At 31.1% G+C, this 25,272-nt stretch overlaps 5 protein-coding genes across 7 annotated transcripts; 4 read left to right on the forward strand and 1 right to left on the reverse strand.

Annotated features, from left to right (window-relative positions):
- Positions 1 to 1,803: 1,803 nt before the first annotated feature.
- On the forward strand, positions 1,804 to 9,647 carry LOC113869970. 3 transcript variants are annotated; one of them, XM_027506548.1, is made up of 4 exons: positions 1,804 to 2,698; positions 2,795 to 2,985; positions 8,115 to 8,189; positions 8,262 to 9,647. In XM_027506548.1, the coding sequence occupies exons 1-4, from the start codon at positions 2,065 to 2,067 to the stop codon at positions 8,646 to 8,648; spliced, it is 1,287 nt and encodes a 428-aa protein (XP_027362349.1). In that variant the 5' UTR covers positions 1,804 to 2,064; the 3' UTR covers positions 8,649 to 9,647. The 3 variants fall into 3 exon arrangements, with proteins under 3 accessions (XP_027362349.1, XP_027362348.1, XP_027362350.1); XM_027506549.1 differs by having other exon boundaries at positions 1,903 to 2,692; positions 8,262 to 8,900; XM_027506547.1 differs by having other exon boundaries at positions 1,855 to 2,985; positions 8,262 to 9,044.
- Positions 9,648 to 12,746: 3,099 nt separating this feature from the next.
- Positions 12,747 to 13,448, forward strand: LOC113869986 (thioredoxin H2-like). The gene is made up of 3 exons (XM_027506569.1): positions 12,747 to 12,872; positions 13,108 to 13,230; positions 13,317 to 13,448. The coding sequence occupies exons 1-3, from the start codon at positions 12,747 to 12,749 to the stop codon at positions 13,446 to 13,448; spliced, it is 381 nt and encodes a 126-aa protein (XP_027362370.1).
- A 2,912-nt stretch (positions 13,449 to 16,360) lies between these two features.
- Positions 16,361 to 17,063, forward strand: LOC113869985 (thioredoxin H2-like). The gene is made up of 3 exons (XM_027506567.1): positions 16,361 to 16,553; positions 16,656 to 16,778; positions 16,932 to 17,063. The coding sequence occupies exons 1-3, from the start codon at positions 16,425 to 16,427 to the stop codon at positions 17,061 to 17,063; spliced, it is 384 nt and encodes a 127-aa protein (XP_027362368.1). The 5' UTR covers positions 16,361 to 16,424.
- A 3,020-nt stretch (positions 17,064 to 20,083) lies between these two features.
- LOC113869977 (dnaJ homolog subfamily B member 1-like) lies at positions 20,084 to 23,887 on the reverse strand. Its single transcript, XM_027506560.1, has 2 exons — positions 23,376 to 23,887; positions 20,084 to 22,700 (listed from the first exon to the last, which is right to left on the reverse strand). Exons 1-2 carry the CDS (start codon positions 23,750 to 23,752, stop codon positions 22,262 to 22,264), a joined length of 816 nt encoding a protein of 271 aa, XP_027362361.1. The 5' UTR covers positions 23,753 to 23,887; the 3' UTR covers positions 20,084 to 22,261.
- On the forward strand, positions 20,784 to 21,436 carry LOC113869984 (thioredoxin H2-like). Its single transcript, XM_027506566.1, has 3 exons — positions 20,784 to 20,947; positions 21,030 to 21,152; positions 21,288 to 21,436. The coding sequence occupies exons 1-3, from the start codon at positions 20,816 to 20,818 to the stop codon at positions 21,417 to 21,419; spliced, it is 387 nt and encodes a 128-aa protein (XP_027362367.1). The 5' UTR covers positions 20,784 to 20,815; the 3' UTR covers positions 21,420 to 21,436.
- Positions 23,888 to 25,272: the final 1,385 nt, after the last annotated feature.

The raw sequence follows: 25,272 nt of genomic DNA on the forward strand, positions 1-25,272 counted from the left end.
TATTAAAGATGCCAAATTCAATATTTCCTATTGTCTCACACATTTTTATTTACTTTATATATCAACAATATATACTTAAAAATATGTAAAATAAAATAAAAACTCAATTTTTAAACTTTATAAACATGTGAAGGGAGTTTTAAATATTCTTTGAGAGAATAAAATCTTTTGACATTTAGATATTCAATATTGGGCAGGTGTTGTTTAACACGGTAGTCAAGCTGTTGTTTAACACGGTAGTCAATGATCTAATATTTAATAATTTTTTGAGATTTTGGTGTGAATAAGATAAGTGATATCCACACTTTACGTATTACCTAATGCGGATGTTATATTACATATTACTATATAATATAATGGGGCACTCTCTATCTCAAAAAAATAATGTCTTTTTTTTGGTAATGATTGTTTGTTCACGTAATATTTTTGGAAATGATTGTTTGTTCACGTAATGGGCCTGGACTGGACTAAACGTTGCGTCTAATATTTATTAATTTTTTAAGATTTTGGTGTGAATGCGATAGGTGATATCCACACTTTTGTCATTATATAAAGTCAGTTTGTGTTGTTCACATTGTTATGTATTACCTAATGGGGATGTTATGTTACAATATAATGGGCCTGGACCGGACTGGACTAACGTTATATCTTTATTTTAAGAAAAGAAGGGTTAGAGGCCCAGAGCTATAATTTTTCAGCTATCTAAAATCCTAGCCCAGCTTCCTTCTTGCATGGGTTGAGGCTAGCCCACATACAAAATAAAGTGTTAAATTAGGCCCAAAGGATTGTATGTAAATGGTGAAATGGCTTATGGTCACATAATAAAGAACGTTCATGCCAACACCCAACCTTCGAATGAACAAATTGGTAATGCATGGTTATGCAGACACAGACATAGTACGGTTTTATCCTTCACATTAATTATTATTCTTTTTAATTATCTATGTTAGCACACTTTATCAATCTCTCTCTCTTTTTGAATCATTTTGTAATTACTTAGTTGGACCCTATTATTGATCATGCAACTTGAATAATTAAGATAAGAAAACAGTTTAATTTCTTGAATTGTTAACATACTTTATCAACGTCTCTCTCTTTTTAAAACTGTTTAATTTCAATTAGATACTATTTCTTTTGTTAATTGATATATACTGAATGAAGTATCAAAAGCAAGAGAGAAATGTGTTTTTTTAATATTTTCATAGGATTTATTTTTTAGTGTATTTTTATAGGATGCATGTATGCATAAAAAAATAATATGAAGATTTACACATAATAATAAACATGTCTTTATAAATAGGGATGAAAGAGAAAAACAAAAGCGTCCAGTCAATATAATAAAATTCACTCGCATGCTAAATATATATATATATATATATATATATATATTTACTGTAATATTTTCACTTTAAGATAAAAAAAAATCAATTCCGTACTTTTTGTGAGAAATTATTTTTGCAAATAAAAACATTAAATACTTATTAAATATATTAAAACTATTTTCTTTTTGCAGTTTATAATAAAAATATTTATTATTTGATTAGTAATTAGTAATATAAAACTATTATCAGTTAACAAGATCGTTTCACAGATAATTGAGTTTAAACGGCAATCAATTTAAATTGTATTAAGATAAGCATGAAGGTTTTAATTTGTGGGTGATGATTAAGGCTATCCATTTGACACAGCTGGCATGGGAAGTGGTGTGTGGAGGCACAATTGGGTCCAAAAATCCTACAAGTTCGGCCCACTGAGTTGCATCCCAATTACTAAAATTCCCAATATTCACAAACACAAAATCTTTCCCTTCCCCAAACTCCTCTCATTATAAGCTTCTCCCAAAGTACACTCTCCACACACACACACACACACACACACACACACACACACACAGAGCGCGCGCCGTATTTCCCACACCAAAACCCCACGCGCTCCCTCATTCTCTTTCACCGCCACCAAATAACCCTTCACCTCCCTCTCTCCGCCGCCGCCGCATCCTGCGGCGTTACCGTACCAACTCCGATTTAATTACAAAGAAGAGTACTAGGAGGTGCTTCGTTGCAAATGGCGGCCACCGCAACCCTCGACGTCGCCGACGGTCCAGTCATGAGCCTTATCAACAAGCGCCTCCGCGCCCTCCGCAAGAAACTGAACCGCATATTGGCCATGGAAGAGTCCGTTTCTCAGGGCAAGCTACTCAACAAGGAGCAAGAGGAAGTTCTCCGCTCCAAGCCCTCCGTTCTCGCACTCATCGACGAGTTCGAGAAGCTTCGCCAGCCTCTTTCATCGGCTCTCGCTGAAGAGCTCGACAGCGCACTACAAAGCCGGCGCGAAACCCTAGCCGAAAACTCCGGCTCCACTGAGCAGCCGAACTCAAACGACGTGGTCGTGGAGGACCTTCTTAATTTGATTTACTTTGGCTCGCTCTTCGACGTGAAGAGCGACTTCGCCTCAACGATGCTCACCAGGACGCACGAGCGGGGATGCTGCTTGACCTATGATTATGTTACGGACGACGCCACCGATCTGCTCGGCGAGAAGGACTTGGATTCGATCTCCACGTTGCGCGGCTTGTTGATTTCGCGGCCGGCCGATTCGAGCTTCTCGCACAAGAACGCGCTGCAGCGGTGCGTTGAGCACGCGAAGCTGTGGCTTGCTAAGTCTGAACGACCTATTGAGCCCAATGCTGATGTTACTTGTATGGTTTTGTTTTGGAAACTACGGTTGATTTTAGATTGCTATGTGTGTTTTGTGTTTGTTGTTAGGCTGCTATTGAGCTTGTTTCTTTTTGTAGATGCTGCCTTGAGAGAGAAGTTGAATAAGATTATGTCTTCGGATTACTTCACCACCACTCCTGAGATGAAAGCTCCGGTTGAAGTTGCTGCGGCTGCTGCTAGCGGAAATTACGTGCCCTTCCATGTGCCCGTGCATGGCTCTGTGGTTCCGGTTGAAGTGGAACGAACAGTTTTTCAGGCTCAGGAGAAGGTAAAATGCTTGCAGGATTGGTTGTTTTTGGAGTTTTATAATTTGGATGTTATTTATTGGGTTAGATGTTGCATGTCATTGGTTGTTTGTCAATTGAGTTGAGTTAAATTCATGGTGTGGATGCTGTAGTAAGTCTTTTAGTAAAATTTTTGTACTGCTTTGTGAGTGAGGGTACACTAGCTATCAACATTGCTTCATTTGGTTGGGTAAAGTGTTGTATGAAAGTGATAGAACTTTTATGATCTCATACAAGAGGGGAGGGATGGGAGAACGGTCTTTGCTGTTTTATTTCTTGTAATTTTTCTGCTGTATACATAAAGATTATGGTGAAATTAAGTAGGACCTCTTTGTTGACCTGAGCTTTGAAGAAAAACAATGAATTTCTTCTCTAAAGTTGCTGTATGTATCAGATTTGGAATGCAATCATTAATGTATGTAGATAAATAAGCATGGGTAACCCTGTTATACTTTGTTTGTTGTGCTACCCGTAAGAATGTAGTATTGATGAGGTTATCCTTAAGAATAAACTGTTTAGTTTTACACATGCTTGTGCTAGAATGGAAGTTGGTAATGGTAAAATACTAATGATTCAGATAAATCTGAAATGCTGCTGTAGGGGATCTGATGATTCTGATATATACTATACTCTGTGCTTAAGCTATTGAGGGATAGCAAGACCTAAAGATCATAGGTTTTTTTTTCCATGAATCAGAAGATATTAGAGAGGCAGACTTGCATAATTTTTTTGTTTTTTTTTTTGTGAAGGAGACAATTCTTTTCCCCAGAACTTTAAAGGAGACTCTTTTTAGTTGCTAAAGTACTTTGTCCATATGCATGTCTAGTTATTATTATGAATAAATCAATTCCTTTGTATTTTGTTCTAAACAATAAATTTTCAAACCTTATCCAAATTTAATAATTTATTTAGGACCACTCCCATTGTTTAAGAATGCATAAGTAGAGGTTCTAACCTCTTGTACCTGTTACAGATGGTACTATTTCATAATATTTTTAAATGTTTTTGTAATTTTTCTCCAATATGCATGGAACAACAACGATGGAGTGAACAAAAGAGTTTTTTTGATTATGTTGTTTATTTTTGCCTTGAGGATGAATGGTGGAGTGGAGACCATATTTAAGACATGCTTTGAGAAGTTAAATCTTTTACTTATGTAAGCTGGGCCTTTGATTATAATCCATGTATGCAGGTTGTGTTGGCATATTTTTATTTTGATAATTTCAGTAGGAACGAATGTGATACAATTAATGGGAATTGGTAGTGCCTTGATAACTCCTGTCAATGTCTTATAATATTTTTTGCCATAGTTAAACACTGTACAATGTGGGCTGATTTTTTTTTTTCCAGTCAGTCATATTTATTTCTATTGATTTTAGTGTCTTAGGTTCCAGTTATAAACTGATGTTGCACATTCCCATTCTAAGTGATAAACTAGTATTGATATGGTTAAATTTTCTGTTTCTGATGAGTTAATGATATAATATTAGTGGCACTGAACTGTCTTTGTAAGTCTGGCATTCTCAAATAGCAGGTGGAGTGCTGACTAGGTTTTTCCAAAATGATGATAGAGGGATAAAGAGGGAATCAAACTATTGATTGTGCACCATGTTTTATATACCCTGCTCCACATAGCTGGCTAAGAACTGAATGACTAAAATAAGCAAAGATACAAGTCCTAACTAGTGCACCCCAAAATTTTGCATACCACTTTGTTGGGCAGTTTGAAATTTGAATGCTGATCAAGGGGTATTAGTGCCGTTCTAAATTTGGTGTATGTTCATAACTTTCATAGATGCACAATCACACATCCCTATTACAACATTGATTGATCTATGTTGTTGACGTGTATACATGGAAAACATTCTGAAAGCAGAATTGGTTGGTAAGTCCAATGTTCCATGTTTGTGGTATGGTTTTGTACGTATGTGACTTCTCTAAGTATGTGGAATAGAAGGGTATACCTATTTGGTTCATTTTTTGGGAATGAAATTTGCTTAGTATTGGATCACTAACAGTTAACATAAATAATGGGCCTAAAAATGTTTATGTTGTGGGGGAAACAGATGTATATAAATTTGTGGGGGCAATACAAATACAAATATATACATAATACATATAAAGGAAAAAATAATTGCAGTGGCAATTGCCCCAAATACCTTATTAGTTGGTCTGGCCCTGCTTAACATCTACTGTGCTGTTACAAGCATTTTAGGTCTCAAACAGCCCACATTTGCTAAGAATGTTTCAAAACGTGGTAAGGAAGGGAGATTACTACACCATGTAGCACTGACTTGGACAACTGATTGTTCTTACTTGTTTCTTCCTCTTTTTAGTCCCACATGCAGATATATCATTTAAAATCCTAATTGATATATTTTATTGACTAACAAGTTTAACCTACCATGTTGTCCGTATGCATACAATTTCATCCTGCAAAGGAGTACTTGTATAGTCAAAAACTTTTTGGGACCAAAGCAACATAACTTGTTGCCTTTAGGGCCCAAACTGTACATTAGTTTTGTTATCAACTATTAGGTCTGGATTAAACAAATATTTTTCTTGAGTGTGCTTGAAGTTTGATTATAGAGCTCCCAAAATAAAATGGCTAAAATTCTTGTGTTGACACTTTTCTTCACCTTTTTTTTGCTCTTATGCACACAAAAGTTCTAAACCCCTTCATGGTTTTTCTACTTCTGGGTTTGGCCTTATTCACTTCAGTTCTTTTGCTTCTAGGTTGAACTCTTGGTTTATTTTCTTGTGGGTTCAACTACTCCTTGCTTTGGTTCAGTTGCTAGACTATTTGGGACCCTGGATTCAAGTTTCTGATCTCAGCTAGGTACAGTCTTTTAATCAATTTAGTTATTTATGAAAGTCTTTTAAGTGGGAAAGGAGCTGTTGGGGTAATGGGAGTTCAGGTGCTGTTAGAGTTGAAAGCAGCTAGGATGAAGCTGCTGGTGGGGGTTCTGAATTTGGAATTGTTGTGACTTATAAGTTTATGGCTGTTAGTGAGTTATTTAGTCTTATTTTTATTAATTTTTATGCATATATATGAATTTAAAATAATTTTTTATTTTAAGTAGGATCTTACTGTGTTACGATTACATGGTTTATGTGTTTTCCTAACCTTACCGTATGTGTTTTCCTTACTTTTCCGATTCTAGGTAGGATCTCAATTTTGACTACCTTGATTGCATAGGATGAGACCTTTTTAAAGTCACAATCAATGTTTTAAATTGGAACTCTGGTGCCCTTGGTGAAAGAAACCCCTATTAATGCAATCTATAGTGTGTGAAGGAAGGATTTCAGAAGAACTAATGAGAATAATTCTGTTTCTGTTATGAAATTATCATCAGTTAGTCTGAAGAGCCCCTTTCCTTACAAGTGTACCACCTTACAACTTAGAAATGTCAATTAACATTATTATTCTGATCTACCCCTTTTTTGGTCTGAAACCACAGCTATAGGTGTCCCCCAAGGGAGGCAATCCTGATCAACAACATGGTGGGGCTAGCTCTTTCTGCAGGATTTTTATTCTGTACACAATGCTTAAAAATCTAAGAGCTTGCTTGATGGGAATCAGGCATATACCTAAACCAACCAACCTGTTGCTATGCAAAAATAGGCTTCAGCAATGATTAGTATTATCTATGTTCTGAACAGTTATTTGTTTTTATTTGTGTGGTTTACTCTGGCAGTTTGTATATTGAGTTGGATAGTTATTGGGTTATGTTTATCTGAATTCTGGGTACGGGAGTTGATCATTCTGCTGGTAGTTTGTTATTTACTATGTATTGAAGGAGAATACTGTTTATAATGAGGAACTATTGAATGCTATGTGCATATACTTGAATCTGGTCATTAAAAAAGTTTGTTTTTGTGATATAATCACTGTTCCTCGTGCCTAACAGTTTAATTCTGTGAGTTTTATTGTTTAAACGAGATTGTCAACTTGTTGGCTATGCTATAATTTGGGAATCAATTCCAATACTACGGTGTTTCACTGTCTTGAGATTTTTAGGAAGAATGACAGTACTGTCTTGGCTGGATAAATTTAATATTTTCCTGCTTACTAACCTATATGTCTGCTGTTACTTATGTGAGGTTGTCATTTACTCTCTGAACTGTTGAGATCTTCCCATTCTCCTATCAATGATTAGATTTTTATTACATGAAGGTAAATAGGTGGAGACTTGAACACTAATGGGTGTGGTGGATTCCAAAATGTAGTGCAAAAATCCTCATATGTATTAGAGAAAATTACTTGTAGGTATTTCACCCCATGATTTTCACCTCCAGACATTGTCCAAGTGTATAATAAAAATTAAAACAGTGCCATCCCGTAACTATAATAGCTTTCAATTGTTGCATGTAGCAGCATCAGGCAACCAGAATTTATGCAAATACAAAAAGTAGATATGATTCAATTACCTGGCACTAACTATTTCACATTGTTACAATGAAACTTCTTTTAACATTCAAACAAAAGCAAACCATGAGGTGAGCCCTGGGGAGGGGTCTGAAAATTGTGGTAAAAATGGATGACAAGGATGATATACTATTTAAACTTGTCTAATACTTGTCTTTTGCTTTAGGAATTTTCTACCATATAAAAATGTTCATTGTTTAGAAAACTTCAGTTTCGTCCTTGTTATAAATAATACATTTTCTTCTCTTTCTGTTCTAATTTTTTAAAGTTCATAATCTGGTTAGTTGGCTTAGTATTATAATTGCATATACCTGTTATTTTTTCAAATATTTCTTTTTGTTTGTACATGGAATGTTATCTCGTTTGAGAATTTCACGGTCAGGTGTTTTCTTAAAACTGTCCTGTGTAGAATATGGCTATTTATATGTTTTGTTCCCGTTATCCCAGAATTTTGAAATAGTTTTAAATTTTTTCTTTTCTTTGGTATGATATCAATAGGATTTTATTTGCTTTTTGATAGATATGATTTCTATCGTAGAACTGTCTACCCTTCAGGTTCTAACTGGTTTGTTTGCTTTTGGTAAAGAACATCTAAACATGAGAGTTGAATTTTTTTTTTTCTTTTGATTCAAAGCCAAAATAAGTTGATACTTTTAACTTACAAATTTCATATGCTTTTTTTAGGATGAAGGAACTACAAATTTTCAAGAACATGTATCTGGTGATGATCAATCTGATCCTGAAGGAGAGCTTCAGAAGGTTCATACAGTTTGACTATATATCTTACTGACATTGAACTTGATTTGATGCTGAAGGTTTTTGTGTTTGCAGGATGAAGTAGAAGCAGAAATTCCAGTTGAGGAGGTGTCAGTTCAACATGAACAGACCAACCCACAAGTGGATTTAGAGCTTAATCAACAAGATGTAGATGGAAAGGAGCAGCAGTCCTACCCGAGGAGGGGTTATCAGAACCATAGAGGTGGTCGTGGTGGAGTGAATAGGAGGGGTTATTCAAATGGTCGTGGAGGTCGAGGTGGCGGCAGAGGAGCCTATCAAAATGGCCGCAATCCATATTATGAGCAGCCTGGAAATTATTATCCAAGGAACTATTATAACAATAGAGGAAGAGGCGGCAGAGGTGGTGGCTACTCTTACAACAACCATGGTTCAGGTGGTCCTGTTAATCATGTTGCAGGTGATGTAGGGGTGCAATCATGATTAGTTATGAGGTGTCCATAATGTTTATTACTCTGTCACTAGTTGGTGGTGAACCTTTTTATTCGCCTGGCATGAAACATGTTTTGAACAATTTTGTTTGACACTCAAACATCTAGACTCCACCATTTTGTCGTCCAATGGCTAGTGGACCTTTGTCGAAATCTCACAGGAAGAGACTATTTTCGAGCATCTGATGTTCTGGAATGTTAGGCTATCTGCGATATCTTCCAACCAGTTTGGACCATTGTCGTTGCATGCAGTGAGTATGCGCTATACAGTGGGACCTACGGTAATGCACAGATTTCTAAAGTAGTGCCTTATTCGAAAATTTCTAACTGCATTCCATTGATGGTTTTTTTTTTTCAATTCTCGAGCGATCGCCTTTTAGCATTTACCAAAGGACTGTCACGTGACATTTTTGTTTCTACTTGCCATGGATTCATTAGTGTGTTGATAGAACCAAAGGATAGATTATATTTCGTTAATGCGTGGTTTTAGAATAAGAAAAAGTAGTCCCTTTATTTGTGCTTTATTGAGAAAGGGTATTTTCTTATGAAAAATATTTTTTTAAAACAATTATTGAAGCTAACAAAAATAAAAAACTTCGTTAGCAAATATATTTGTTAAGAATTAAAAGTAATTTTGGAAAATAAAAAGGTTACAATTTGTTTTGAAGAATCGTTTCATTTGTGGAAAGTCAGTCACGTGTGATTGTGGCAAGTTTTATTTGTAATTAGAAGTGTTGTCACCTTAAAAGGGATTATGCATTACTAATTATGGTAGAATTTATTGATCTTAATTGGGAAGGAGAAAAGTAAAATTTAATTTTATAATGTCAATATTAAGGATTATTTATTAGTTACATAACTTATGTTACTATTTATAAAATGGTCATTTGACTTTATATTTTAATTTTAATAATTTAGATTTAGATTAATAGGAGAGAAATAAATATAAATAGATTGTATTATGAATGGTTAAAATTGAAATTGAAAAAATAGCAAAAAAGAAAAAAAGAATTGAAAAATGTATAATTCCTTTTAAATGGTCATGAAATTTTAATAATTTTTAATCTTAATTGTCTGCTCGTCTCACTCGTATAAAAGATAATCCTCATACAAGGATAGGAATGCCAGATTAATAACGGTTAGATTTTATTATGAACAGGCTAGCTTAAAATTAAGAAGTCGTGCACATACACCTTAAGACTCTTGATTAGAAACTCATACAAATTTTATCCAAGACTAATAAGTGATTTATAATTTGATATGGATACAAAGATTATTGCTGACGATGTATCTTTTAGTATAGAGATTAACAAATATGAACAAAATATCAAGTGTATTATGTCAGTGAAATATGATCTTTCTTAATAGTTCACACAAACCTGTGGCAGCCCGTAGTACTCGACGATCGTATAATAGTCTATACCTACTTGATCGTGAAATTTTTTCCTAACACTTCATATTTACATTATAGCTTAAGTGGATAACTGCGCATCCTGTGATTCCTCTGTTTGAAATGATAAATAATTTCAGGAATTAATTTTTAAAGATATAAAAATTAATTTTAGAAAATATAGAATCCTATTTTCATAATAGTACTAACATTAATAGGTTGACAAAACCTAACGGATATGTCATTTTTTATGATAAATTTATTTTTTACAGTATGTTAAAAATAATGGAGGTGTTTGAATTGTAATGATACTTGAAATATGCTCATAGGGTGATAAGGAAGGAATAACGAAATTTGAAGCAACGAAAAAGAAAAACGAAATGGCAATAAAAATAAAGAGTAAAGTTTTAAAGGAGAAAAAAGTATTCCAAAATTTAAAACAAAAATAAAAAAATTTAATAATTTAAATTATTTTTAAGGATATTTAAAAAAAGTTACATGAAAATAATAATAATGTGTATAAAGGAAAAAAAATGCAAAAAGCAATCTCCATGTTCAATTGATAAGGAATTATTTGGTTACAAAATTTTTTGTTTTTATTTTTAATCATAAAACACCTTATTTTAATTTATATTTTCAATTATTTGTATATAAACTAATAAATATAACTTTTTTATTTTTTTTCAATTATTCTTATACAAATAAGCGAGAATGAAAACAAAAATAATTTATAAAATGAAAGACACCTCAAGCTTAAAAGTTCAAATATATCACAATTTGGAATATAGTTGAGACATTAGAAACTAAGATAACCATTTAATATACTGAAAACAGATAATTTAAAAATCAAGATAGATTTCTTAGGAATATGAATGAAAATAAAGAAAAAATTGAGAGAGAGAGAGAGAGAGTTGACATTGAAATTAAAAGGGAACCTTAATTTGAAAGCATCTTAGAATGGAAATTGAAATTTGAAACACCATAAATAGGATGGAAGATTACAAAGGAAAGTATTTGGGTGTCTAGCCTATTTCTTCAAGTGTTAAATTAATATATCAAGGAGAAACTCAACATATCAAATTTCCATATTCTAGTAGAAACTCAATAGAAGGCAATTTATGTAAATCCCATATAAATGACTAGTGGTGAATAAAATTAAAAGTTGCAAGAAACTTCGATGGAATAAAGTTATATGATATATCAATGCATACTTATAAAGCCTTAACCTATCTTTCCAACAATATATTTTTTTTCACCCAAAAATGTCTCCTCTTCCTTTAAAGGAAAAGTTTGATATTTCATTACTAAAGAAATGAATGATGTTCTATGACTGCGAAGCAGAATATATTCTCAATCTCAATTTCAACGTATTCTAGAAAAAAGTGATTAAAAAATTGAATCAAAATAGTTAAATTAAATGGTTTTATATTTTGTGTAAAAGATGATCCTATTAAATAGAGTGTTTACCCAACAACTAGCCCTAGAATTCTAGAAAATCTCTCTTTTCTTCCTTTGAGATTATTTGAAAGATTTGGTGAGTGTCTTTTTCAGTGCTTTAATTTGTAATTTCTCCATAAAAATGTTGTTGTTTCTTGGTAAATGGTAATGGTGGGTATCTCAGTTCAATCAATGCCTCGTTTGTAAACGATTAGCTTTTTACTTTAATGATATAATTTTATTTTCCTATACAAAAATCTTCGATCGTATAAATTGTAATTGCGGCGCACAATTAATTAACAATAATCTTCTTACATTGTACTTTTAATTCCTTTTTAACGGCCAAATCATACTCCATTATTAAATAATATATCAAATTATCATTATATGTCTATCATCTATGTAACGGCAAAACAACCTGCTACTAAAATTACCATTAACGTGTGAAAAATATACCTTATTAAACATTTTAAATTATCATAAAAAACGGATTAAATTTTTTTAAAATTCTAGATAATAATATTTTTATTTTAAATTTCTTAAATATATCCTTAGACATACGTTAAAAAAATCTATGTGAAAAATTCTAATCAAAGAATTAAAAGTACAAATTTTTATTTGAAAATTGAAAAGATAATTACTCTCATAATTTTTATGCATTTTAATATAAATTTGTTATTTATTAATTCATAAACCAGTGATTTAAAGATGCTAGTTAACAAAATTTATTTATTATATTAAAAATATTTATATTTTATTTTATTTAATACTTAAAAAATTAGATTTTTAAAAAAAATGAGAACTTTACATTCGTACTATTGCTGGATACCACTTTGTGTTCATATTTGACTTACATCCTATTAGTCTATTATTATTTGGGTGAAAGATTGTAGGAAAAATATCAAAATAAAAAGACTAATTAATGTTGATAATATATGTTTTATTATATGGATATCAAGTAATTATGTTCACTAAATCCGCTCTAAGGACAATTAGTATATAGAATTAAAAAAATTGTTGAATATTTTATTTTGAGATGTAAAATGAGTATTGTAAGAGAGAAATCAGAAAAACATAAAAGGAATAAAAGATATAATACATTATATAATTAATTAAAATTAAAAGACGCGCATACTAATTTTCCCATCATCACACTTTGTTACTCTATATAAAGTCCAAATGCTACTTAAAAACCCAGAATCCACTCATAATAACAATTCCTACATAGAATTTTGGTTTTCATTCCCCAAAAAGGAAGACATTATGGGAGCAAACTTTTCCAATTTAGAGTCTGTTGAAAAATCATCACACTCATCCCTTATCCTCACCTTCCATTCTACTGCTAAATGGAAGGCTCATCTTGATGCCTCCCAAGAAACAAACAAGCTGGTTTGTTATATATTTATTTCTACTCTTTCACTTAGTAAAATAGATTTATGTTAGTCCTTTTTTTCATAAACTGAAAGTAATAATAAACAAAAATGAATGACTTTTACATAATTAAAAATTAAAGCGTAAGATATATGTAATCTTGAAGGATAATTTAAAAGTTTAATTCATGATTAGTTGAGGTATATAAGTGTATAACTGATTATTGACATCATCAACTTTGAAATGGTTAAAGATGGTGATCGACTTCACGGCTACGTGGTGTGGACCTTGCAAATACATGGACCCAATCATCAAAGAATTTGCTGGAAAATACAGGGACGTGGAGTTCGTGAAGATCGATGTGGATGAGTTAATGGTATGATGCATAAGCATTCCTTTAATAATACTCGTTCCTTCTTTAACAGAAACACTGATTTTGATAGTAAATAAAAATGGAAACAGGAGGTGGCCCAAGCATTTGAGGTGCAAGCAATGCCAACATTTATACTGATTAAGAAAGGCATAGTAATGGAGAAGGTGGTGGGAGCCAAAAAGGAGGACCTGCAGAAGCTGATTGAGAAACGCAGGAATTGAGTTTCTTCTATGAATGTATCGTTTACTGTAATAAACTCGCAGCTCACTCTGTAACATATATTCCTAAGTACGAATGTCCACTGTGCATGCGTGCGTGTTATACTGTAGAAAAAATAAGATATCATAAATATAGTTAACACTTTTTTCAATACATTCAACTTTAAAAATAATCAAGAACATAAAAATAGAATACAAACTTAAATTAAAGAAGACTTTTAGAATTAATTCAATATATTTTTCATTCATTCTCTTATTTAAAGTTCAAAAGTGCAAAAAAAGAAAGAAAGAAAGAAAGATAGATAGATAGATAGGTAGAATAATAGATAGTTGAAGAAATTTTAAAAAAAAAATGTTAGAAAATATAGTAATAAATAATAAAATTATAAATTATTTGAAATTTTGAACCAATAAACTAATAATTTAGATATGAAAATTGAAATAATAAATATCGATTATTATGTTGATAATAAATTTATTTTAAAGTGACATAAGAAAACACAAAAGTTTAACACTTTAAAACTCAATAATACATTTTTTCTTGTCTCTGTGGCTTTGATATAATACAGATTATTGTAAAATAAAAAACTCAATAATAAATAAACATTTTTTTAAAAGGGTATATAAATTTTTTTAGAGCCTTAAGTAATTGGGAGCCTTCGGCAACCACTTCATTGATTTGAAGAGAGCCATGCTCCGGTGAAAGGATAAAATGAGAATTGATAGCTGTTAATTGAAAAAATAATTATTAAATCAATGGATACAAATAATTGGACCATCCAACGAACACAAAATTATGGGCCATTGCAGCAAAAAGGATATATTCTCCAGACATCATCGCACGACCCTTCAACTTTAAGCACATCCGAAAAACTACATAATCCACTTAAGGTTCCATTTTTATCAACTTTGTAATACATTCTTTTTTTCTTTTTCTTTATCTTTCTTCCAGCTGATGAGAAACACTGGTCAGTGGCTAAAAATTTTAAAAAACAACTCATAATAAGCATACATAAGCACATCATATTTGGTGGCATTTCGTCTGTAAGCAGTTTTAGGGCAAAGAAGAATAATAATATTAAAGAATCTAAGGTTGGAGTGATTAGGAAGTTGTACATAATTAGGCATCATAAGCACAAATGAGTCTGTGTCTGTAGTCCATAGCTTCCCTTTTTTGTATATTTTAAAATTCTATTGTGTCTTTACTTTTTTTTTTTTTTTTTAAATTTCTCAAATTTCTCTTCAGCGATGAACCTAAACCGCTGACTCAAAGAAGATGCCCTATGGCCATAAGGAGCCGCAATTCAATTTGTGAAAAGCATATTGGTGTTTGATCTAACAAAAGGTCCACGAGCTCAATTTATTTGGTGGGGGAAAAAGATCTTATTCGAAACTTTTCCCTTTAATGAAAAAAGAAAACTTTTCCCTTTAATATATACAATTCTCTTTGCCCTTCAACTGGGATCGAATACTATTATTTGTGGTCATCTCATTTGGGCTTCCATTTTGCTTTTGTTGGTTGTGGTTCAGATTACATCGTCTTACTTTTTCTTTTCGGTGGCTTAGTACCCTATTACAGAGATATATCGTTTATTCTTGGACATAATCTTCACTTCTATTTGTTGAAGAATGATCTCAATTATAAATTTACTTTAATTTCTTTAAATAAATAATTTAATATACACTGCAGATATTATACAGATGAACTGTTATTGAAGTACCTCATAATTAAGTGGGTTGATAACAATTGGACCAGAGAATTAGTTCGCAGAATAGTCATATAGTTTATGAACCAATAAGGAAGAAAGTTTACGATGCCAATTTCCAGAAGTGTCAAAGTTTATATTTGTGTGTGAAAGAGAACAATTTCATTCAGTAGTGTGATTGATGTCATGCAGATGTATTTTCAAAGCAGGTCTTGTTGCTCTGACATTCGAACTCCACCAAATTCGTCATTTAGGTGGTTTTGTTTGATAATATGGAGGAGGTGAATGAAAAAGTTTAAAAACTAAGAGAGATAAAACAAAAGTGGACTGAAAAAATTTCTTTAATTTAAGTGAACACAAAAATATGAATTTATAGAGATTTTGTGTGATTTATAACAACTTTTTTTTACATTTAAAAATTTTCAAATAAGTTTTACTATTAAATAAATCTTAATACTTTTTTTTTAAAATTAAATTTCAAAGAAAGATTTTCCTGAAAAATTATCTCCCAAACAATCTTTATGTTTGGACAAGAAATTTTATATTACTAAATTATATGTATTTATATAATAAAAATAATATTTATAAAATATTACAGAATTTTAAATAAATATTTTTTGCATTAAATATAAAATATTTTAAACGACATGCTTTTATATAAAATTTAAAAACACCTACGTTATGTTAATTAATTTTTTGTAATTATCATTCATAACTTTTCTAGTGCTTTCATTTTTAATTAAATCATTTTTTATTATTGATTTTATAATTTTCAAAAATTATAAATTCTACTTTCAAATACAGCCATATAGTTTAGATATTTTTGTTGGTACTTAATATGAAAATCTTTACAAAATTCTACAAATATTTAATATTTTTTTACATATTTATCCGTTGTTATTTTTTAAAATTTTTTTAAAACAATTAATATAATATTATAATTTGACTTTAACTAAAAGTAAACTTAGAATATTGTAATTAATTTGTTTAAAATAAGAACATTAAGTACTTCCAATATTTTTTCTTAATCAATTTGATTTAATGAAAAGAGTTTTTGTAAAAAAGAGAAGTAAGCATCCATTCGAGTACTTACATGTGTCAATTAAGAATCTGATACTTTTTCGAAGAAGTGATTCCCTGTACTTTGCTAGTCCTATAAATTAGTCTTTCCTACGGAGTGCATTCATCCAAACAAAACAAGTAAGAAGCAAAACCTCTTCTAACTTATAAAAATAAATTTTGGTTTTCACAATCATCAAAAGAAGGGAGCAAGATGGGAGCTAACATATCCAACATGGAGACCAATGCTCATAAATCGCCACTGTCATCCAACATTCTCACCTTCCATTCCACTGCTAAATGGAAGGCTCACTTTAATGCCTCCAAAGAAACTAACAAGTTGGTATGCTATTACAGCTATTATCGTTTGTGTGGTTCACTTTAATTTTTTTGTGTTTAGCTTTCATGATGACATTGTCCACTTTTCTTCTTTTTTTGGCTAAAGATGGTGATCGATTTCACGGCTACATGGTGTGGACCTTGCAAAAACATGGACCCAATTATCCAAGAGTTTGCTGTAAAATACACAAAAGTTGAATTCATCAAGATTGATGTGGATGAATTGATGGTATATTACTCATTTATATATTTTCTTAATGTTAAGTGAAACACTATAATGTACTTTGTACATGCATTATTATTACATATTTGCACCACGTCCATTTAGATACTCAAAATCATTGGGTCATATCAACAACTAATTTTAAAATATTGTAAATAGGGGGTCACTCAAGAATTCCAGGTGCAGGCAATGCCAACATTCATATTGATGAAGAAAGGCAAAGTCATTGATAAGATGGTGGGAGCAAAAAAGGAAGAGTTGCAAAAGCTGATTGAGAAGCATCAAAACTGAGTGTGTGATCTTGCACGTGGCAAAGGCTATATAAAGACCATTATAAGGGAAGAGGAATAAGGATAAATTATTCAATATCTCCTATGTCATACCACATTATCATGTTAATTGGTGTGATGTGCGTAGCTAACTGTTGACGTTCAAAGCACTTGTGTGTGCTTTTTTAGTCTTTTACCGGAAATTCTCAAAGTCAAAGACTAAAAAAAATATTTATCTGTTTTTTGGTCTGAGTATTTATATGTACCAATAGAAAAAAAATTTGTCATCAATTAATTTACTTTTGTAAGAGGCATTAATGCGAGATGGAACCTTGGTTAATTAAAAAAATATTATACATTGCGTCTGTAACATAGTTTTTTAGGGAGACGGTGATGAATATGTCTTTGATACATATAGTTTAAATGATTGGTATGGCAGTATTTGTACGTGTCTATGAGTGTGTATCTAACCGATAATATTCCAAGTAATTTGACAATTTTTGTTGATGAGAAGTAATTTAACATTCAGTAATACTATTTCTTAGCCTCTAATTTGTATGCATTAAGAATCCTTGTGGCCAAGGGTATGTAGGGCTAATGACGCGCGGTGAATGTACTAAGTTACAAACTTTGTTCTGAAAAATTGTCGTCCTATTCAGAATCTTTTTCATTAAAGGGCATGATCTAGTTAATGAAATGTATGATGAATGTAATAAGTTACAAGCTTTGTTTCTGAAAGCTTCATTGTCTAGCTCACTAATTACAACTAGCATTATAGTTGCAGTTGTTAGAGCTAGAAGTTAGTCACTGTCATTAAATTTCTCAAATTTAGCATTGATTGTGAATATTGTGACTACTTCTCGTAAGCACAAGTGCTCAAGCAACAATCTTTACAAATTTGTTCGCTAATGATGATATTAAAAGAGGTAATGAACCCAATCAAATAGGCAACTTCACAAAGAGATAGAAATACTTGGCGAGGATCTCATTTAACTTCAGTTCAAAGCATAATGTGCATGTTTGATGCTACTTGTGAAGTTCCTCAAAAAATTATCGAAGAAGGTAATTATTTCCTTTGTGGTGATACTAGTAGTACTTATAATATTTTCACATCTTTTGAATTTATTTTTATGCTACATCTTATGAGAGATATCTACAATTACTCATGAGCTTTGTAATGTTGTTCGTTTTCACCAGTTGAATTTGACCCAGCAAATGAGGGATTCAGGTAGGGAATTTTTTTTAAGCAAGTTATATCATTTGTTAGATATATAAAATCAATAATATTTTTTTAAAAATGCTAACAAAACATTATTTAACATATTCTTTTTTAACATTATTATTGGATAAAATGTATTAAAAATTAAAAAAATTACGTAAGTGTCACTTTCTCTTGTTCCTAATTTGTTACATATTTTTATAGTTTATAATAAATTTTAATCAATATAAAATGTGTTAGAAAGCACATTGTTAAATTTCTCGTTTCTTTTAATATTATTATCATGTTAACTTGATATGCAACGGTGGGAGCTTAATTAACAGTAAATTTTGTGATAATATGATGAAATTTCTTACTTTGAGTGTAACTTTAGATTGATAACATATATTTACAAACAAATGTGAAACAAAATTACAAATTTGCAATATAATTTCATCCTAATGATTATATTAAATATAAGTTCAACATTATGAAATTAATGTTGATTTTCATTTTAAATTCAGAAACATATCTACAATTTTAAGCTATGTCAACGATTGTGAAAACAATAGAATTATTGTTTGATATGGGCATTGACTCTTCCTAGTTCAACTACTATAATTGAGAGATTGTTTTCAACTATATTGTAAAAATTAGGCTCAGATGGAAGATGAATTTATAATTAGTTGTTTGGTTACATACATAAACAGTGTGGAAAAGTTTGATATATGAATTTTAAGGTGTTAAAAAATAATGTACATAATTTACAAGTTAACTAAAAAATAACTTTTATATAGACGTTTAACACATTCTTAATTATCAATCAAAATTTATTAAAAATTATAAATATTACGTAAGTCTTATTTTTTTATTTTTAATTTAATATTTTTATCTCATATTTTAAAGTTTTTGATAAATTTTAATGATATTTAAAAGTGTATTAAACATGAAATTCTCTGGAATTCTATTTCATATTATATTCATCCGCTACGCTTAAAAATAGAATCAAACGGTGACGTTTTGTTCCATCAAAGTTGCGGAGTTAAAAAGATTCGGGTCCATTAATTGTCTTTATACTGTGTTTCTTTAGTTACCTTTGCGTGTTTCTCATTTTTTGTTTATTTTTTTGCATACTGAGACCGTGCGTTGTGTTCTAAAGTAGATTCTCCCAATCCAATTGTGTAAACAGTTCAAAGGTGGCTTCACAAAAAAGATGAAAAGTTCATTTTAGAGAGATAGTTACATCGTAATCTTGAGATGCTGCATCAGTTCATTCCAAATTTGCTTCCTGCTGTATGCTGATATATATATATATAAATCATGCTTTTAGTTTACGCAGTGCCAAGAAGGAATACACACCATTGTTCTTTAGGAGCATTTTTATTTTTTTCTTTTATACCTTTTTTAAGTTCAAAATAATTTAAGCATGTAATTCTAATCAATGAAGAGAAAATCAATCACTTTGAGGAAGAATTGGCGATGATATACTAATAACATATGAATAATGGTCGACAGATTGTAACAGGAACCTTTAGCCTTCTATTTATGGTGTAAGATTTCAGAAAACGTTGACATCCTAAATTGATTGGTTTGGTGGGATTGATCAATTTTCATGGAACGGAAATATTTTGATATATATATATATATATATATATATATATATATATATATATATAAGTTTACGCGATGGAGTTGTCAATCTTAATGAAATCAACACATTGATGGTTTGGTTAATCATTTATCATTCTTTACTTTTCTTTTGTTGGCTTAGCTTTCAGTGTAGTCAGTTTGCCAACGTTTCCTATGGATTCCCTGTTCGGTCCAATTTTTTCTTTATTTTTATAAATTTAACATTTTTTATTTTATTTCTAAGGACAACTTCATGCAATTATAACACAAAAATCCATACATGAGAATATCTTAATTAGTTATGTCATCATTAAAGAGTAGAAAGTATTTAATTTTAGAAAATTAGAGACTAAAATAAACAAAAATTAATGACTAAAGTCAAACTCTTACCAATCATCCGCAATGTTTTGAAATGTTTGATAACGATCAATTTTAAGAAAATAATTATGTTTTCAATGTTTCATAAAGTAATTAAATAAAAGTATAATATTTTTTTAACAAATAAACTAATCCAAACATAAGCATATCATAGTTCCAAAACTTTTAAGATCTTGTTGAAAGCAAGGTTATGTATACTCTTTCTGTGACAAACAAGAAAAATGGCTACAATTTTATCACATTAACGACACGTGATAAGAAAGACCATTTAACTAACGTTAATGGAGCTGGCACCAGCTACTGATTCAAGTACTTATGCTCTCGAATTTGTCTTAATTAGCTTCAATGGTCCATTTTACAGCTTGCCACTTTAAAGAATCTGATTCACTTCATAAGAAATTACACAGTAGTTTCCTACTACTTCATTAATCTCTATATATACCTAAGTTTACAACCAGTTTGCCATCATCCAAACCAATTAAGAAATCTCAAACCCCTCCAACTTAGCGGTGATTCATACACATTGATCAATTTTGGTTCATCAATTCCTGCCAGAGGAAGGAACCAACATGGCAGTCACCTTTTTTGATTTTGGGTATGCTGATAGATTTTTACAGACAGAATCCTCCAACATGCTTACTTTACACTCTACTGCTGAATGGAATGCTCATTTCAATGCCCTCAAAGAAACTAACAAGCTGGTATGTTTCTGTGGCTACACTCTTTAACCAGTACATAATCAATTGATATGTGGTTTCTCTGATATAGTTTTTTTTGGTATAGATGGTAATTGAATTCACAGCTTCATGGTGTGGACCTTGCAAACTCATGGACCCAGTTGTACGAGAGTTTGCCGCAAAATATACAGATGTTGAGTTCATCAAGGTTGATGTAGAGGAATTACTGGTATGTCACTCATTCTGTTTGTCAGTGTTATTTGTAAAAACAACAGACATTATATATAAATGCTCATGTTTTTTAGTTATAAATGATTTCCATCACTTGAGAACTGATTTGTACTTATGGTATAAATGGCAACAGGAATTGTCTCAAGCATTCCAGGTGCAGCAATTACCAACATTCATGCTAATTAAGAGAGGCAAAGTTGCTGATAAATCGGTAGGAATAAAAAAGGAGGAGCTAAAAAAGAAGATTGAGGAACACAGAAAATAAATGATTGATCATCATGAACTATAATAAAATAAAATCAGAAGGTACCACAGCACATTCTACCTTGACATCATAAGGGAACAAGAAATACCAACAACTCAAATTGCAATAAGTTGGCGTCATCATTTTCGCCCAATGAGAAACAATACGTGTCATTCTTTACCATTACAAGCATACAATGTAACAAGCCATATGTAGTTGCCTGTGTTTAACATACAAGGGCATAGATTAACATCTATCAATGCTATTGGCTTCTTTCTGTGTTATTTGACTCATAAAAATTTCTACCTACTAGCAATATTATTGCTTATTAATATGACTAACCAACATACTTCTCTCTTGCAAGAAGGAAAAAAACCAAGAGAAAAATAATACCCAAACTATCTTCTGGAGTGTTGGTTTTAAAAAATAAAAGGAAAATTTTGAAAGAGAAATGATGGGATCAAAACAAATGGACATTGGTACATGAAAAACTCCAACTAAAGGAAATATCTTCACATAAGGCAATTTCAAATTAATCACACCAAAATAAACAAGACTACCCTATTTAACTGAACCGGTCAATTCACGGATAACCGTAGTTACCTTTCTTTTTCCTTTCTTCTAGAACAGGAGAGTAAAATATGCAAACTATAAATACTGAATAACCCTTGTTTCTAGAACTACATCATGCTGCAGATAGTACCAAACATGCTTTCTTTAGTTGTATTATGCACATATTTCATATCGACAAGTAGAATCACATATTAGTTATTTGCATTGTAAACTAATCTTCACGGTAAAAATGGTTAATAGAGAGATAAATACAGCCATTAGATAAATACAGTTCATTGTAAAATATTGGTTTAGGAATCAGCATCAATTAGAATCCTTCTTAGATCATACTTCTGTTGTGTGGTCAGATTCGGTGGAAACACAACACCAAACTTGATTCTGAGGTTTCCTTTCTTGCCAGGTTCCTTTGTAATGGGCATACCTTCATTTGGGACCACCAGCTCATAGCCTGGTTTCACAATATCAGTGACTTGGATTGTGAGATCTCTTCCATCCAAGGTAGTCAAGTTGAGGGTTGTTCCTGTAAGAGCATCTCTAAGTAATATCTCGTGGATCACTACTAAATCATTTCCATCCCTCTTGAAAACAGCATGAGGTCTCTCATCCACCACAAATATTAGATCACCTCCAAGTTCTTGATTGCCTTTACCAGGAAAAGTGATTTTTGTGCCCTTCTTCCACCCAGGTTTGATATCGATCCTCAGGACTTCATCTACAGACTTCAATTTTCTGCCAAAACAAAAAAGGAATGCTCCCAGTGAAACCAACAACTTTTATTTATAAGCATATTGAAAGGAGGCCAAAAGTGGATATATAGTGTCCATATTTGTTGGTTCTTTGGGAAAAATAAAGAAAAAAAAAATGTGCACTTTTTTCAATAGCCATATTTATAATAACTTAAAGAAACAAACTAATTATACAGCTAAAAAATTGATAACAAATTTAAATAACAAATTAAATTATTTTATAATATAAAAATTAATTATTAACTATGATATTAATCTTGAAAAAACTAAAAACAACCTATAGCAATTTAAAAAGTATATTGTTAACAATATTTTATAAAAATAGCCTTGTTAAACACTAAATAACTCTGATATTCAAACAAATCAATCAAATATATTCTACATAACATGAATTTTGCTTGTTTAAATCGAAAGACATTAACATCAGGAAGGCACAATTGTCCATGATCAAGCCAAGGCCAAAAGAAAAACCGACCAAACCAGCGGAGAGGGTAGTAGCCAAATATAATAATGATAAAAACAACATTAATAATAATTACAACCAAACAGAATGACAGCCAAGTCAAGTTCATGGGGTCAACCACCATGTAAACTGTCCAAGATTTACTGCGCAACAAAATTTTAACAAATAATAATAAAGGGGATGAGAATTAATTACCCAAATTCATCAGTTCCTGTGACCCTCAACTTCATTCTGCAACCGTTGTAAAGCTCCTCAAGAGTACATGCCAACGTGTTCTCAACAACCCTTTCTTTGTTTTCCTTTATATTATTCCCAACACCGTTATCTTTGTTAAAACGTTGAGAGTTAAGGGGATAGTGACCATATAAGTCATAGATCTTGCGCTTCTTGGGGTCAATAAGCACATCATAGGCTTCAGAAACTTGCTTAAACTTGGCCTCAAACTCTTCTTTCTTAAGAGGGTTCTTATCTGGGTGCCATCTCATAGCCAACCCTTTATAAGCCTTCTTCAGTTCCTCATCAGTGGCATCATGATTCACCATCAGTATCTTGTAGTATTCACCACCACCCATGTCAACAAAAGCAAAGGTTCAATTCTGCGTCAAAATCAGTGCTTTTTATGAGGTGAAGAAACTTTCTACGCTTTTGTCAGTGACTTTGTGTAAGTGACTGTAAAAGGGTAAGTACGTAGAAGTATTAGTTATGCCAACTCGAAAAAGCAGTAGAGTTCACGCTTAAGAAGAGATTTCTAAGAGATAAAAGCTGAAACAGAATTATGATGAGAAACAAACTTCACGCGGCGTAGAGTGCATCATTTTAAATCTTTTAAATATTTTTTTATTTCATATTTATTTTACAAAGTAGTAAAATATTATTAAAAGGATAAATATAAATTCTTAAAACTATTAAATTGAAAATATTAAACCTATTTTATATTTTTAAGATAATAAATATATGTAATTTTTATTTAACATTTACTCTATCAAATTATAAAAAAATAATAAAACTCTGTACAAAACAGGGAGATGCATACTTTCAATTTTGTATTTTGATTTTTTATTAATTATATGTTGAGAAGGAAAGTTGCTACTGTAACCGCATGTAGATCAAAATGGTTAAATTGAATAAATACTAATTTGACATAAATATTAATCAAATCAAATTAATTTAAAAATATAATATTTTTCAAGAAAATGTAATTTATAACAAAAATAAAAATAAATCCTTAAAAAGGGAAAATTTTGAAATTGTTAAAAACAATATTTCAACTATATTTTCTTTGGCAACAAATAATGGCTGTATCTGTAATGCTTAATATTTGAAGAAATGGTTGTGTTAGAAAGCAAAGGCCCATTTGTTTTTTGTCAACTAAGCAAAGGCCCAATAAGTTACCCAGCTATTGATGAGCCCTTCTCGTGATACGGCTAATTTTGTCACAACCCATTGCATCAGCAGGTTAGGATCCCACATTTTAACGTAATTTTGTTTTTTTTTTTTTATATCACTGTTTATTGTGAATTCTACAAGTACGTTTAATCTTTTAGGGAAATTATATATTTTTAATTAATTTTTAAAATTTATTAAATATACTTTCAAAAAATAAATTGAAAAATTACCAAAAAAATATATGGTGTAAATAACAACAAATAGTGAATGGAAAAATTGCTCAACCAAAAGCTTTTCCCCATTTTTAAGCTTTATTTGTCATCTTGGACCAAAAATCAACAATAGTTCTTTGGTTACATTTAACACTTCGATTTCCAGATTAATTCTCTGTATAGTTTTGGGCAGAAAGCTATTTCTGAAAAATTGAATTCGAAAGCAGACCAAAAAATAAAATAAAATAAGATATAATACGGAATTTATGTTCTTTTTTTCTTAACCAATTTGCAATACAATATGGAAATCATTGGATGAGCATGACTAAAACTCCTGTTTTGCATTTCGTTTTCACACATAAAAGCATGACTTTTTCTGTCTGAATAACCATGAAATTCAAAACCCGGGGCCATAGCATAGGAAGGTTCACACTTATTTCTTCCGTTGATTTTTCCACAACTAAACAAGCTTATAAAAGCAATCTAACAATGGT

Source organism: Abrus precatorius, unplaced genomic scaffold (genome assembly GCF_003935025.1).
Source record: "Abrus precatorius isolate BTA unplaced genomic scaffold, Abrus_2018 Scaffold6, whole genome shotgun sequence".
Lineage (NCBI taxonomy): Eukaryota > Viridiplantae > Streptophyta > Magnoliopsida > Fabales > Fabaceae > Abrus > Abrus precatorius.